Consider the following 14345-nt stretch of genomic DNA (forward strand, 5'->3'; position numbering starts at 1 on the left):
GTACTCGACGAGTCAAAGGACTGACTCGGCGAGTAGAGTCAGCCAGAAAGATTGACTTTGACCAGAGTTGACTTAGTTTGGCTTCTAGAGTTCACTTTGGAACTAAGTGATATATGTATATTGATATTGGTAGCTCGGGGAGCTAGTGGATCAGCGGTTCAGAGAATTGTCAATCAGCAGTCACAGGGTTATCAGCAAGTTCAGCAGTGCAGGTGAGTTTCCCTTTGTGTGAATGGGTCTACGGCCATAATGTCGGCCCATGTAGTAATGAGTAGGAAGACCCGGGGGTTAGCCCTAGGCACTGTTTGTTAGTATGATATTCCGAACCAAGGTCTGATGTCGGGCGGGTGCCCAAGGAATGGTTTGCATGATAGAGTATACTTGTTGTCTGTGTGATGCATGTATGTGCTTGGTAGGAAGGTGAGTGCGGGCGAGGTCCCGTATCTCACCAATAGCAGAGTATGGACGGTGTTCCATATCTCATTAGTAGCAGAGCATGGGCGAGACTCGAGATAGGCATGGAGTGAGTGTGGGCGTGAGCCCATATCTCACTTACCGTAGGAGCTTGGACAAGGTTCCATGACTCACTAGTGACAGGACAGGGGCAAGGCCCAAGACAGGCGAGGCCTGAGGACAAGAATGCAGTAGGGTTTGTTCAGTTATGTGTTATATGCTATTTTGTACTATATGTGGTTAGCGGGCGGGGCCTAGAGACAGGCGGGGCCTAAAAGAAACAAATATGTATCCGAGCAGGGCTCGAAGCCAGGCGGGGCCTGGAGCGGCGGGGCCGTTGTAGCGGGCGGGGCCCGAGGTACGGGGCGAGGCCCGAAATAGCAGGCGTGGCCCAGTATATGTTGTATGTGTTTGTGTAGGGTATGTGGTAGGTTGGGGAACTCACTAAGCTTCGTGCTTATTGTTTTCAGTTTTGGTTTCAGGTACTTTCGGTAGCGGAGGGAAGAGCTCGGGGTGATCGCATGGCACACACCATTGATTGGTCTGTCTGGTATGTTTTACTCTGATAATGAAATATGTTTTGGAATTAATACTTTGAATTTATGTTATGACTTATGATAGGTCTTTATGAATATGGCTTTGATAATGACTTAAAGAAAAAAAATTGGTACGGATTTTTGGGATGTATCAAGTTGGTATAGGAGCCTTGGTTTGAGGGATTCAGACATACTCTCGTGTGTGTCTGAACTCAAACTAAGGGATCGGTCTAAAATTTTTCAAAATGAAAAGACAGTTTGTAAAAAGAGTTTTTAGAAATGAAATAGTTTTAGAAAAGAGAAAAGAATTCAGAAAGAAAAGGAACCTTGATAAGAGAAAAGGGTGTGGTGCATGCAATCAGCCAAGCTCAAGTAAGTACCCCAAAATACCCATACAAGTTTATGTTATGATTATCAGTTAGTAGAGCAGCATGCTAGATTAGAACTAAGGATCTAGGGAGGATGACTTATGTGCCTGTTATATGTGCATTGAGCTACATGATAGTGCTAATTAGACAGTAGTAGGATAGCCTGTTTAGGTTATGTCTGAGTTTATGAGCTTATGTCGCATGCTAGTGCAGATTCTTGATATGAGATTATGATTGTTGAGTATGTTATGGTTAGATTTTTCCCTTGTCTGAATGCTGCTTGCTTTGTGCATTGTGGGGTTCTGAGTAATGGGAGTTAGCAATGAGGTGAATACATCACGTGACATGTGATCAGGGTTGAATAATATCATAGTGCTGGATTTGGCCCTATTACGCAGCTCTCGTCTGAGTCCAACCGTTGTAGGGACGAGTCTTCCACTCGAAGGATTATTTGAGCCTCGTCACATGTGATGGTATTCAGGTGATGGCTAATTGGCATCACAAGGAGGCCTTCAGCAGCTGAGGACTGGTTTGAGTTGAGTCAGGGGTTTCCCTAGGGTAAGCCTAGGATGAGATAGTGATGGGAGAAGTAGTAGTAGAAAAAGGGACCTGGTGGAGTCAAAGCAGTTCTTGAGGAAAGTATGGATAGATGTGGAAGGTAGTATGGGCCCGTACTACTGAAAGCAGAGGATCCGTACTCAATTCGAGAAAGGCCGAGATGAGACCGGGAAACTTGTAGTGTGTGCATATGATCCCTCAGCAGTGATGAGTATTCTGATAGTATTGTGATATGTTTTTCAGCATGGTCACATTGCGAGAGAGACCAGTGGGCGGATCAAGCGCCGGAGAGGGATCAGGCTCGGGTTCAGGGGCCAAGAAGCTCGTGGAGCGGATGAGGGAGTTGATATCAGCGGAGGTTACACGCAGTATCCTAGATCAGACTCCTGTGATCTTTGGCACAGTCAAGGAGTGTATACTGGAGATCTTGGATGAGAGGCTGGGAGCCTTTCGTACCGAGATAATGACTTTGATGGGAGCAAGTACTATGACATTCCGAGAGTTCAGAGCTTGCGGAGCGCCAAATTATCATGGGGCTAAGGACCCCATCACTAGCAGCAGGTGGTTGGCCGATGTTGCCAACGAATTTCGTACGATCCGATGTCCCGAAGGGGACAAGGTCAGACTCGCCTCCTGTCTTTTGAAGGACAAAGCGAGGGATTAGTGGGAGGAGGTTGGTCATGCCATTGGTGATGATGCCGCATTGGACGTGATGACATGGAGCGATTTCTCGGCCATGTATAGGGCTGAGTTTTCACCGATTATTGAGGTGCAACAGTTGGCACGGAAATTTCAGGATTTGAAACAAACTACTGAGACTGTGGCGGAGATCACCGCCAAGTTCAGGGAGAGAGCCCTTCTTGTTCTGCAGTATGTCGTAGATGAGGAGATGAACAAGGCCCGATACCACGAGATGTTGAGGGCTGACATCATGGAGTTCGTGAGTAGGTCCGGCTGTGAGACGCTGGAAGATATGATTTCTCGAGCTAGAGAGAGAGAGAGAGAGATTGATTTGGAGCAGATCCGGAAGAGGAAGCCGGATGAGGCTCAGGTAGCCACAGGTTTGGGCAAAGGCCCAAGGGGTCAGATTCGAGATCGAGGGATTACCAAAGTCGTGGCCGATGTGGGAGGTGCGGCAAGATGCACGAGGGTGCGTGTAGGAGTGGTAGTGGTGGAGATTTGGGCTGCTTCAAGTGCGGTCAAACTGGTCATCTTAGCAGGGATTGTACTGCTACCACCACACAAGGATCAGACATGATATGTTTCCACTGCAGCTAGCGGGGCCACAAGAAGGCCCAGTGCCCCAATTTGTTTTCGGCAGGACGGGTGATAGCACCTGCCCCTACAACTCTGAGGATCACAGACAGCCGTCAGGGCCGAGCAGAGGCGTAAGCGGTAGGAGGCAGGGCTTTTCAGATGACTACCATGGAGGCGTGAGCAGCGCCGGACGTCACAGGTATGCGACTTCCGTTTTCTGTTTCCTTCATTCGTGATTATATTGTTAAGGTTCTGCATCATTATTGGTATAAGTATTTTAGAATTGTGTGGCTTGCTTGTGATTTAGTTATATGCCATCTGCATACCTTGGATAATAAAATGGTAGTTAGGGGTCGTGCCCTATGGAAGCAGGTTACTTAGGATGCAGTAACTATAGCATGCTTATGTGGGACTCAGTAGTGTCCCGCTAGATTCAGGAAGGTGTCATCGAGTAATGGATCGGTTAGACCCCTAGCTATGGCAAGCTTGGTTCTTCAGCAGATTGATTGCGGTATAGCAGAGAAGATTGTGAATCCTTCTCAAGCATTGAGCAGTGAAGTATAAGCAGGATCAACGTGGGGGAGAACCCTTCGAGTGTACAAGGTTAAGAGCACGCAAATCCAGAATGAATACACGACCTCCGAGAAGGAAAATAAGTAGCACAACGATTGATGGGTTGAGGAGTTCAGCGTTGGGAGTTTGAGAGACTTCCCAATAGTTAGTTCATGTAATCGAGATTGTTAGTATCTGTTTGGAGTTTCAGGAAGGAGGATTTTAAGAACGGTTAGCATGGGATGCTTTCGTGTTAGTAGTCAGTGGCAGAGACAACATGTAGAGCATGGTAGAGCGGCAGGAGAGCCGCAACTTTCTCCAGCAGCAGTCAGAGGTGGAAAGTGTTGTAAGACTACGGGGTAGCCATAACATTCACTAGCCGTCAGTAATAATGGAAAGTGTTGTAAGACTACGGGTAAGTCGTAGCATTCCCTAGCAGATTAATTAGTGGAGGCTCGTATCTCCTAGTTAGCGGAGTTGGGGCGAGCCCCTTACCTCCTAATGATCCAGGTAGGAATCAGGAATGAGTAGTGGATGAGAATAGTATGGAGCTTGCCTGCATAGCCCAAGAGAGGTGAGACCTTGGGACAGGCCGCTCCAGGATGTAGTTGGGTGAGACCCGTGGACGAGGCCCACATGAGAGTAGCAATATAGGTGAGACCTAAGAGCAGGGTCGCTCAATAGTGTAGTCGGGTGAGACCCGTGGGCGAGGCATGTGAGTTTTAGTAGCACAGGTGGGACCTGGTAAGGACCTTAAGGTCGAGTTAGGGGGATCGAGGATCCCAGGACTTGTAGAGCTAGAGTGGCAGAGTAGAGGGGGTAGTATTAGGTAGCCTAAGTTTCCTCGGAAGTTGCTGGGAATGACTAGAAGTTTGTGTTAGGGCTAGCGACCGGTGGGAGCCGGTAATCCATATAATGATAGATCAGTAGGGACCAGGGTGGTCTCGGTTCATCCGGAAGGCGGATAAGGGACAGTAGAAATTTTCAGTCAGTGGCAGTAATGGTAAGCAGACTATGGTGGAATACAGTTAGTTGATCGAGGGGTGTTATGTACATCACAACAGGTTGGATAATCTCATAGGGAAGGGTTTGACCCTGTTGTGCAGCTCTCGTTTGAGTCTAACCATTGCGGGGATGAATCTTTTACTCGAAGTATTATCTGAACCATTTGCTAGGAGAGGTGCTCAGCACTAAGTTATAGTAGTGAGAAGTGCCCAGTGGATACTAGCGGAAATGACCCGTACTGGAAGTAGCAGGAGTAATGGAGTTGGTGAAGGATAGGACCTTCACAGTGACAGAGGAAGTACTTGGTTATGGAACGTTGCCTTGGGGAGGCCAGAAAACGCATAAGGAAAAGGGGGTGAACCCCTAGGGTGTCCAGCATAAGTACTCGGGGAGTACCAGAAGGTTTATCAGTTGAGTAAGTTGTGTTCCCAGGATGGTCAGGGTTAGGGTTAACCCGAGAATATTATCCGCAATCATTAATGATAGTCAGAATTAACGGGCGGAAGGCCAGCAAAGGTAGTTAGCGGACGTTAGATCTACCAAGCAGAGTGTTGAAAGCAGATTGCAGAGCGATTGGCCGTAGAGAAACTTCGAGGACGAAGTTTAGTTTAAGTGGGGGAGAGTTGTAACACCCATAATCATAAAGACCAATAAAGGAAAGGAAAACCCTAAGTCAAAGGGGTCAACTCGTCGAGTCCAGGGTGGAACTCGACGAGTCGGAGCGGGATTCGGGTTATGGAATAAGTGACCGACTCGACGAGTCGGAAAGTAGACTTGGCGAGTCTAGTTTGATCGAGGAAATCCCTAATCCGAGGGTTTGCACCCCATTTAAAGGACCTTAAGTCCTCTCCTTAGTCCCCCTTGTCGGCCAGAAGCTGCTATACATGATTCCAAACCCTAGTTGAGTGAGAGAAGGAAGGAAGTGGGCTTGGGGCTTTTGCAAGAGGAAGGTTTGGAGGATTTGACCATTAAGGACCAACCCTTTTGTTGTGAGCATCAGTTTGAAAGTAACAATCTGTCACTATGCCTTTGTTGCTGCTAGATCTTCTTATGGATGATGTTTTGGGCTATTTCCGTATGATAAGGATCATTTTTGAATTAGAAGTCTAGATTTGAGGTTGTACTTCAGATCTAGGTTTGTCTTCGCCCAGAGATCCATACAGTATCAATTTTTGGTGTGTTGGTTAAGCATGTTTGCCCCAAACCCTAGACCTAGAGTTTTTTAAGTCCATATCTCTTTGGTTTCACGTAAAGTTTGCAACTTTACATGAGCAATAGACTTGAGAAGTGTGGATCTATGAGTTGGAGCCCCTGTATGGCTCGAAAAGCGACTGTATGGAATAAGAACTGAAGCGACTCGGCGAGTCACATGGGTAGACTCGGCGAGTTGGATGAAGATGGGCATGGACTCGACGAGTTGGAAGAACAACTCAACGAGTCTGTTGAAGATTGTCATGGACTCGGCAAGTCTGTTCTTGGACTCGGCAAGTCAGGTCGTGAAACATTAACCCCTTTTGGTTAAGGCTCAGATCAGTGAGTTGAATGGTGACCCAGTGAGTTAGACAGGATGGGACTCAAAGATCATTGAACTCGACGAGTCTTGGGGTGACTCAGTGAGTTGGGTCGCATTATGAGAGTTCTGAGTATATGTACTTGACGAGTCAAAAGGACTGACTCGGTGAGTAGAGTTAGCCAGAAAGATTGACTTTGACCAGAGTTGACTTAGTTTGGCTTCTAGAGTTCAGTTTGGAACTAAGTGATATATGTATATTGATATTGGTAGCTCGGGGAGCTAGTGGAGCAGCGGTTCAGAGAATTGTCGATCAGCAGTCACAGGGTTATCATCAAGTTCAGCAGTGCAGGTGAGTTTCCCTTTGTGTGAATGGGTCTACGGCCACAATGCCGGCCCATGTTGTAATGAGTAGGAAGACCCGGGGGTTAGCCCTAGGCACTGTTTGCTAGTATGATATTCCGAACCAAGGTCTGATGTCGGGCGGGTGCCCAAGGAATGGTTTGCATGATAGAGTATACTTGTGTTCTGTGTGATGCATGTATGTGCCTGGTAGGAAGGTGAGTGTGGGCAAGGTCCCGTATCTCACCAATAACAAAGTATGGACGGTGTTCCATATCTTATTAGTAGCAGAGCATGGGCGAGGCCCGAGATAGGCATGGAGTGAGTGTGGGCGTGGGCCCGTATCTCACTTACCGTAGGAGCTTGGACGAGGTTCCATGACTCACTAGTGACAGGACAGGGGCGAGGCCCAAGACAGATAAGGCCTAAGGACAAGCATGCAGTAGGGTATGTTCAATTATGTGGTATATGCTATTTTGTACTATATGTGGTTAGAGGGCGGGGCCCAGAGACAGGCGGGGACTAAAAGAAGCAGATCTGTATCCGAGCGGGGCACGAAGCCAGGCGGGGCCTGGAGTGGCGGGGCTGTTGTAGCGGGTAGGGCCCGAGGTAGGGGTGAGGCCCGAAATAGCGGGCGTGGCCCAGTATATGATGTATGTGTTTGTGCAGGGTATGTGGTAGGTTGGGTAACTCACTAAGCTTCATGCTTATGGTTTTCAGTTTTGGTTTCAGGTACTTCCGGTAGTGGAGGGAAGAGCTCGGGGTGATCGCATGGCATACACCATTGATTAGTCAGCCTGGGATGTTTTACTCTGATAATGAAATATGTTTTGGAATTAATACTCTGAATTTATGTTATGACTTATGATAGGTCTTTATGAATATGGCTTTGATGATGATTTAAAGAAAAAAAAATTGGTATGGATTTTTGGGATGTATCATCTAGTCTTCAATGCATACTTTCTCCATTCCTTTTCATTCGGTCTCTTTGAGAACCATTGCACTGAGACATCCTTCAAAGAACCGATTCTTTTTTTCTCTTTTTTTTCTGCTCTTTTCAAGATCATTCTTTCCTTCAATGGTTTCTCTGTTTAACATCATCTGTTCAATCATGAACCACCATGGCTCTGATACCATTATGTTAGAGAAAGTCGTATGAAGATAGGAGGAAGAAAGCCGATTGCTTTATACAAAAGAAACACAAATGTTTTATTAATCAAATCACACGTTCAATATTTCACACACACACACACACACTGATATATATATATATATATATATATATATATATATATATATATATATATATATATATAGAGAGAGAGAGAGAGAGAGAGGTTGATTTGTTTAAACTAATTATTGTGTTATTGTATGCATAAATGTGGGTCAATCAAAATTAAATAAAAAATTAAATAATTAAATAAATGAATAAGGGTAATTTAGTAATTTGTTTAGTAACTTCCAATAATAGTCCCTATAATCATGGTATTTACTTTTAACCTAAATAAATAAGCTAGTCGTCGTTACTTCCGAATTCATCTCACTTAATAAATTGGGAAGCCCTAGATTCTATGGTCATCGAATTCGCTAAATCGAAGAACTTAATCGAAGATTCATCTCCTCCTGCTTCTCCTTCTTCATCATCTCCATCTTCATGTTCCTCTTCTTCTTATCAACATCATGTGTTGATTCTCCCAAATCAGACATTTATTGCAATTCGATGATATCGATTCTGCCATTGATCTCTTGCATGTCCATGCTCCTTCCATTCTCGATGATCACCACCTTCTTTTCCGTCTACAGAAGCAAATAAAGGATGTGCTTTTTCGATTTGAATGTTGTTCAAAAAGATTGAATAATAAATTAGGGGTGAAATGCTAAGAATTTGGTTGTATTTTGATTGTGAAGAAATTTATTGAGCTTTTGAGGAAAGGAACTGAAGAGGATCGTAATTCTGCAACCAATTGCTTGGGGACTGCACTCGCTCCTAGAGCTCTCGACGCCTATCCTGTATGATCTGATATTCTTGTTGTTTTCTGTAAACATCAATGATCCTGAATATTCTTGCCATTCATTTTGCATTGTCGGATTTTTTAAAGTCAAACCTTCATTTGGAAAGTTAGTTTGTGCTATTCTGGTTGAGCGACTTGAGGTAGTTAGAACTAGTACATGATTTATTACTTATAAGCCACAAACTATATAAACCACAAATCAAAAAATGAACATTGGATTCCAATTCTATTTCTTGTTAAAGAAAGTCAAATATTCTTCAACTTTATGAGTGTAAAGATTAAGGTCTTTGTGTTTCTTATTTCTTGTTAATCTGTGATTGTCTTCCGCATTAGCATTTATCTTTTTGCTATCATTGTAACTAATAACTTTCCTGATTTTAATATCCGAACTAATCCCTTAACCGTGTCTTTTTCTTTATCTGTATATATTCTCCTTCTTTTGGTTGTGACATGACTCTATTCTTGATTCTAAGGAAGCATATGAAGAATTCAAGCATGTTCTGCTTGTATTTATATACAATAAAGATGATCAAACTTCCCCTGTGGTGAATGAGATAGGAGTTCTCTACTTCTGTACAAACAACACTGTATTCCATCATATTCACATTTATGTTTTTTTTCTTATTTAACACTTGGTATGGTCAGATTATTTTTTGGATTTTGTTTGTTTGTTTGATAGAAATCGTTAGGGTGTTTGGGTTTGCTGGGAAATCAATGAAAATGAAGGGAATTTAGGTTTCTTGATTTCACAGGAAATGAAGAAGGAAGAAATTAGTTTTTTTTAGCAGCCTCTAGCTGCATCAACTTCTGTTTCTTAGAAGTAGTGATTTGGGGGTGGTGTATGTTTTGTGCTTTGTTCGACAGAACAAGAAGAAAAGACCACACTAGAGTGTATGTTCGTTCCAGAAGACGAAGAAGAAGGTGGAGGTGGGGTTGTCACAGTCGGCTGCTCCATCTAAAGTTGTTTTGATGCACACCAAGCGCTCGCTAAAATGCTTCAACTGAATGGTATTTCTTCCTATAAAGTATTCTATCAAAAAATGATATTTTTCTATGATAATCATGAACATATTCTGTTAGAATGTCCCGAATTAATATAATTATTGATAAATGAATTCCAATTCTATCAGAATGGAATCACAAATTCCAATTATGCTGGAATGGAATATGGATATTTTCTCACTAGTTTATTCATTGGATTTGTTTCTACAGAAGTTGATGCTCGAAGAACGGACCACGAAATTTGAACGACGCTTCTTAACAACATTATTCTTCTAGAATAAATTAGTGTATTTGTTAGATTTTGATGTTTTTTTTTCGATTTGAAAGTTTTTTAGTTTATTCTTTAACAATAAATGTAATTCTTAGCAATTGTTATATGTATTCTATAAGAATTAATATAATTTTTTTTAATTCTTCAATTGCTGGTTCGAGAATTTGTTATTCTACAAGAAAAATATGTTCAAAAATATTTTTATTATTTTATGGTTCAAGAATTTTTTTTTTATTTTTGAATATATTGAAACATATTCTGTCAGAATGTCCGAATTAAAAACCTAATAATTCGTAAAATCATATTTTTAAAATTAATAGAATCTATAATCCCTTAAAATATGCAAACTTCTTTTATTAAATCTATGTTAATTAACTAAAATACTCTTCTAGTTAAATTAGATGGTCTTTTTCGATTATTTTTAATTCAATAATATGTATTAATCACTTTTTTAAAATAAATAAAATAATTGACACATATTTATGCATACGATAACACAATAATTAGTTTAAATAGAATAATATATATATATATATATATATATATATATATATATATATATATATATATATATATATATATAGTATATGAGAGGTATATTTGAACCAACATAATAATTGGTGACAAATGACGATGGTTAACAATTAATTAACCACCAAAATAACGGTTTATCATTCCTAACTATAACTGCCATCTTAACAATATTAATTACTTTAATTAACTTTAAGTCTAGATTACATTTCAACAATGAGTAGTTTGAATATTTAATATGCATTAGTTTGAATATTTTTATTGGGAAATTTTTTATCAAGATAAGATATATGTTAGTTTGTTTTTTAGTTTTTCTTTGTTATATGATATGATTCTGTAATTGATATAAGAAGAAACATCCCAAAAAAGAATTAAAGTTTATTATATATATATATATATATATATATATATATATATATATATATATATATATATATATATATATATATATATAAATTAAGGTATAGTTGTTATTAGACTATTAATTTACTGGATTAATAAGATTATTCGTGGAAGAATCAGTCCACGAATCAGTGCCCATGAATAAAATATATTTTTAGTGTATCAAATTAAAAACAATATTTCAAATGAGTCTTTTCTCTCCTCTTTCTTGGTTTGACGACACGGCTTTTCAAAAGTCTTTTTTGGCAATGATCTAGTTGGGTGGGTGTGATAGATTATACAAAGAAGAATTCTTTTTCAAAAATGTAGAAACGTACCATAATTTTAAGTCGATCTTTCTCAATACAATTCCTGCACTTCGCATATCTTTACACCCCCTTCAAATACTACCCTTTCCTTTCACTTGGAGGATCAAAATGATGGACTCCAACTTACTATACGACGACCAGTTTTTGCAACAGTTGCAGTCTTGCACCAATATTGATGAAGGATACCGAACATCCTTGGGTGAATTAGTATACAAATCATATTGGCAAAAAAGGTTCAGTGAACCTATGACGTGGATTGGGATCTATATTGCATTCGCATCTCTGCTGTGCATCCTTGCAATGGCGGCTGATTTAATACATGGTCTGAGGCACCGGAAGCTATGGTTTCCCTGTAAATATTTCACTCTGAATGCTGCTTCTCTCACTGTTATAGACTTCAAAGCTTGGGAGCCTGGCGTTTATGTGCAGCATGATGGCGAATTTATTGCCTTCTCTAGCAACCATGAACAACAAGGAACTTGTGGCAAACGTCATAGCTTTGGGTGTATTGATAATCACCTTGGTTGTCAATGTTTGCATTCAAATAAACACCGGAGCTTACTCCTACCGTGTATACGAGGTTCCGAAGGTTGTTTCCCCAAGCCATTCACCTAGTGAAACAGGAGACTACGTCTTCAGAGCAATCATTATTGTGGCTGTGTTACTCATGTTGTTGGTATTATATGCATGTACCTCTTTAGCAATTCTAAAGTCGAAACAGATTTTAGAATCAAAATACCAATCAGTTTTAAAGAATGAAGACCTGCAACCAGGAGGAAGATTAACTGTTGAGAAGCTAAAGCAATATGTAAGAAAATACTCGATCATGGCAGAAACTGGAAGCCCCCAGTTCATGACAGCTTGTTCTGCTACAACCACTGCTTCTGGGGTATTATGTGCTTTAAGCAGTGTAATATGCCATCTAAATGCACATCGCAAACCAGATCAAAACATAGTTGATTCAGATTACAAGTGGTCAATACAGGCGATTCTTATTATACAATATATTGGAGCCTGGTTGGGTGCTATTGCCCCAATTTCTAGATGTTTTGCAGCCTTGAGGTTTAAGCTGTCAGTAAAATGGATTTGGAACCATTTCAAGGTGTTTAAAGTTGAGAGCTACTGGATTCAGAAGTTATCCGATTGGAAACACAGTAGCATACCATTATTCTCATCTCGTAGGCGCAAATGCAAGATTCTCATACAGAATTTGAAAAGCCTAATTCTCTGCCTTTGTATAGGATTTCAGATGATAGTCGTGGTAGCATCCAAGATGATTGCGGTGATACCAGTTTTCTTGGTAATATGTGTAGTGTATTTTTTCCATTGTTGGAAGCGGTTAAAGACCATTTTTAGCATCGTGTTAGGTCATGTGTCGGTTTTAAAACATGAGCAACTAGGAGAAGATATAGATCTTACTCGATATGTTTTGCAACTTCAAGACGAAATGGAATTTCCTGATAGAACACTAAAACGCATTTCAAAGTCTGTGAAACGTTTGATCGAAAAGGCTGAAAAACATCAACCAAAGAATCTTATGAATCTTCTAGAGAAATCTCCAGGTTTTGAAGGAGTTGGAAAGTTTGACAGCCATCATGTTCGGCCTTTACTTTCAGAAGAATATCTGAATTGTTGGAGCTTGACATTGATAACTCTAACAACCATTGCCATGTCTCTTCCTAACATGGATAAGAACATAGTTGATAGCTTGCTGAGTGGTGTGAGTGAAGGTCTGGTATATGCAACACTCGTGGAAGAAAGCCTAAATAATACTGATGATCATGTAATTATTCAAAGGGCGGCTAAAACTTTATGGCTAGAAGTTGATGTATACCGCAAATGGTTAGGAAACAGGTTGCAAAAAGATGCTCCACTAGCAAAAACAACCAGACAGATTCTTCAATGGTTGAGTGATAAAGCGAAAAACATCGTCACTGAGGTGGAAAGTACAGATATTGGAGGCCGAAATGACAATTTAAGATACAAGTCTATTTGTGCCAATTCAATGTATCGTATCACCCAAACAATCCTGCTCTCCTACCACGAGAACATTGAACTATTTGCACAGTTATCTTCAATGATCGGTGACATATTGGCTGCATGTCTCACCAACTTACCCCAAGTCATTGCAATGAAATGCCACACAAGTGTCATAGAGAAAAGGGAGGCAAGTGTCCAAGTTGCAGCCCAACTTCTAGGTAAGACTACACAGATAATCAACATCCTTCAAGATCGTGAGCTTCAATTCCAAGCTTAAATCCTGACCAATTGGCGTTTATTGACAAATGGTAGGTTTAATTAAAGCATCTCTTTCCTTAAAAAAGCAATTTCTGTTCTTTGAGTATGCAAGTTAGTTTCATATAGTTTGTAGTATTTCAAGTGCTTAAGTAGCAGATAATGTCATTGTTTATGGTGTTTTCGTCTGTTTGTTTACGAGGCTGTGAATCTGTGATTTCCTTGGATATTTATTTATTTTAAGCAAACATGTTGGTAATAATGTGTAAAAAGCTAAAAGAGACCAAGAAATACATGCAAATAGAGTTTCAAAGTCGATCAGCGGAATCCTTGGGGCATCATCTCTATTTTAAGTATTTGCTGAGAAGTTACACTCTAGTTTCTAACGTCCGCATCAAATGACAATTTTTTCTTCACACTTATTCCATTTGCTTTTGATGATTGATACAGTCGTGACAAGGTAGGAATAGCTATCAAGAGGGTTGGAATTCTATTAATTATTACTAATAATTGCACTACCTTCTTTAAATTTTTGTTTTTTTGTTGTTTTTAGTCTATTTTGTTTTTTTATTAATATTATTAAGTTATTTTATTTTATTTATTATTATTATTAAAAATATATTATAAATAATAATAAAGCAAACTTTGTTTTTATTAATAGTAGGATATACTAGTAGTTTGATTATTACAATTGGGTGGTACATTATGTATATTATTCATAATACTAATATTATAAAAACTCTAAATTTTTAATGCATGATTTGAAAAAGCCCTAATATTTTTTTTATTATTGCTATAACTACAACTTTCTCGCAGAATTATCACTCTAGCTCATTTAAGGAGTTTCATGGTTAAGTTGGTTATCTTTTTTGGAAAATCAGTCCTAAAAAGTTCAACTTTAGTCCCTAAGGTTTGCAAAAAATTACACCACATGGTTTTTTAATTTTTTTTTTTCGTTTTTTGTATATTTTATTTATTTTTGATTTTTTTATAAATATATGTA

The 14345-nt window shown here is 40.0% G+C and overlaps 1 protein-coding gene across 1 annotated transcript; it reads left to right on the plus strand.

Annotated features, from left to right (window-relative positions):
- The first annotated feature begins 11540 nt into the window (after positions 1-11540).
- LOC145059784 (uncharacterized) lies at positions 11541-13364 on the plus strand. The gene has a single exon (XM_079007570.1). It carries the CDS (start codon positions 11541-11543, stop codon positions 13362-13364), a length of 1824 nt encoding a protein of 607 aa, XP_078863696.1.
- Positions 13365-14345: the final 981 nt, after the last annotated feature.

Source organism: Lactuca serriola, chromosome 6 (assembly GCF_051521515.1).
Source record: "Lactuca serriola cultivar US96UC23 chromosome 6, Lser_US96UC23_V15, whole genome shotgun sequence".
NCBI lineage: Eukaryota > Viridiplantae > Streptophyta > Magnoliopsida > Asterales > Asteraceae > Lactuca > Lactuca serriola.

Bases quoted from the DNA above. Each gene is read 5' to 3' on its own strand.
- LOC145059784 (XM_079007570.1), top strand. From the start codon at position 11,541: ATGGCGAATTTATTGCCTTCTCTAGCAACCATGAACAACAAGGAACTT.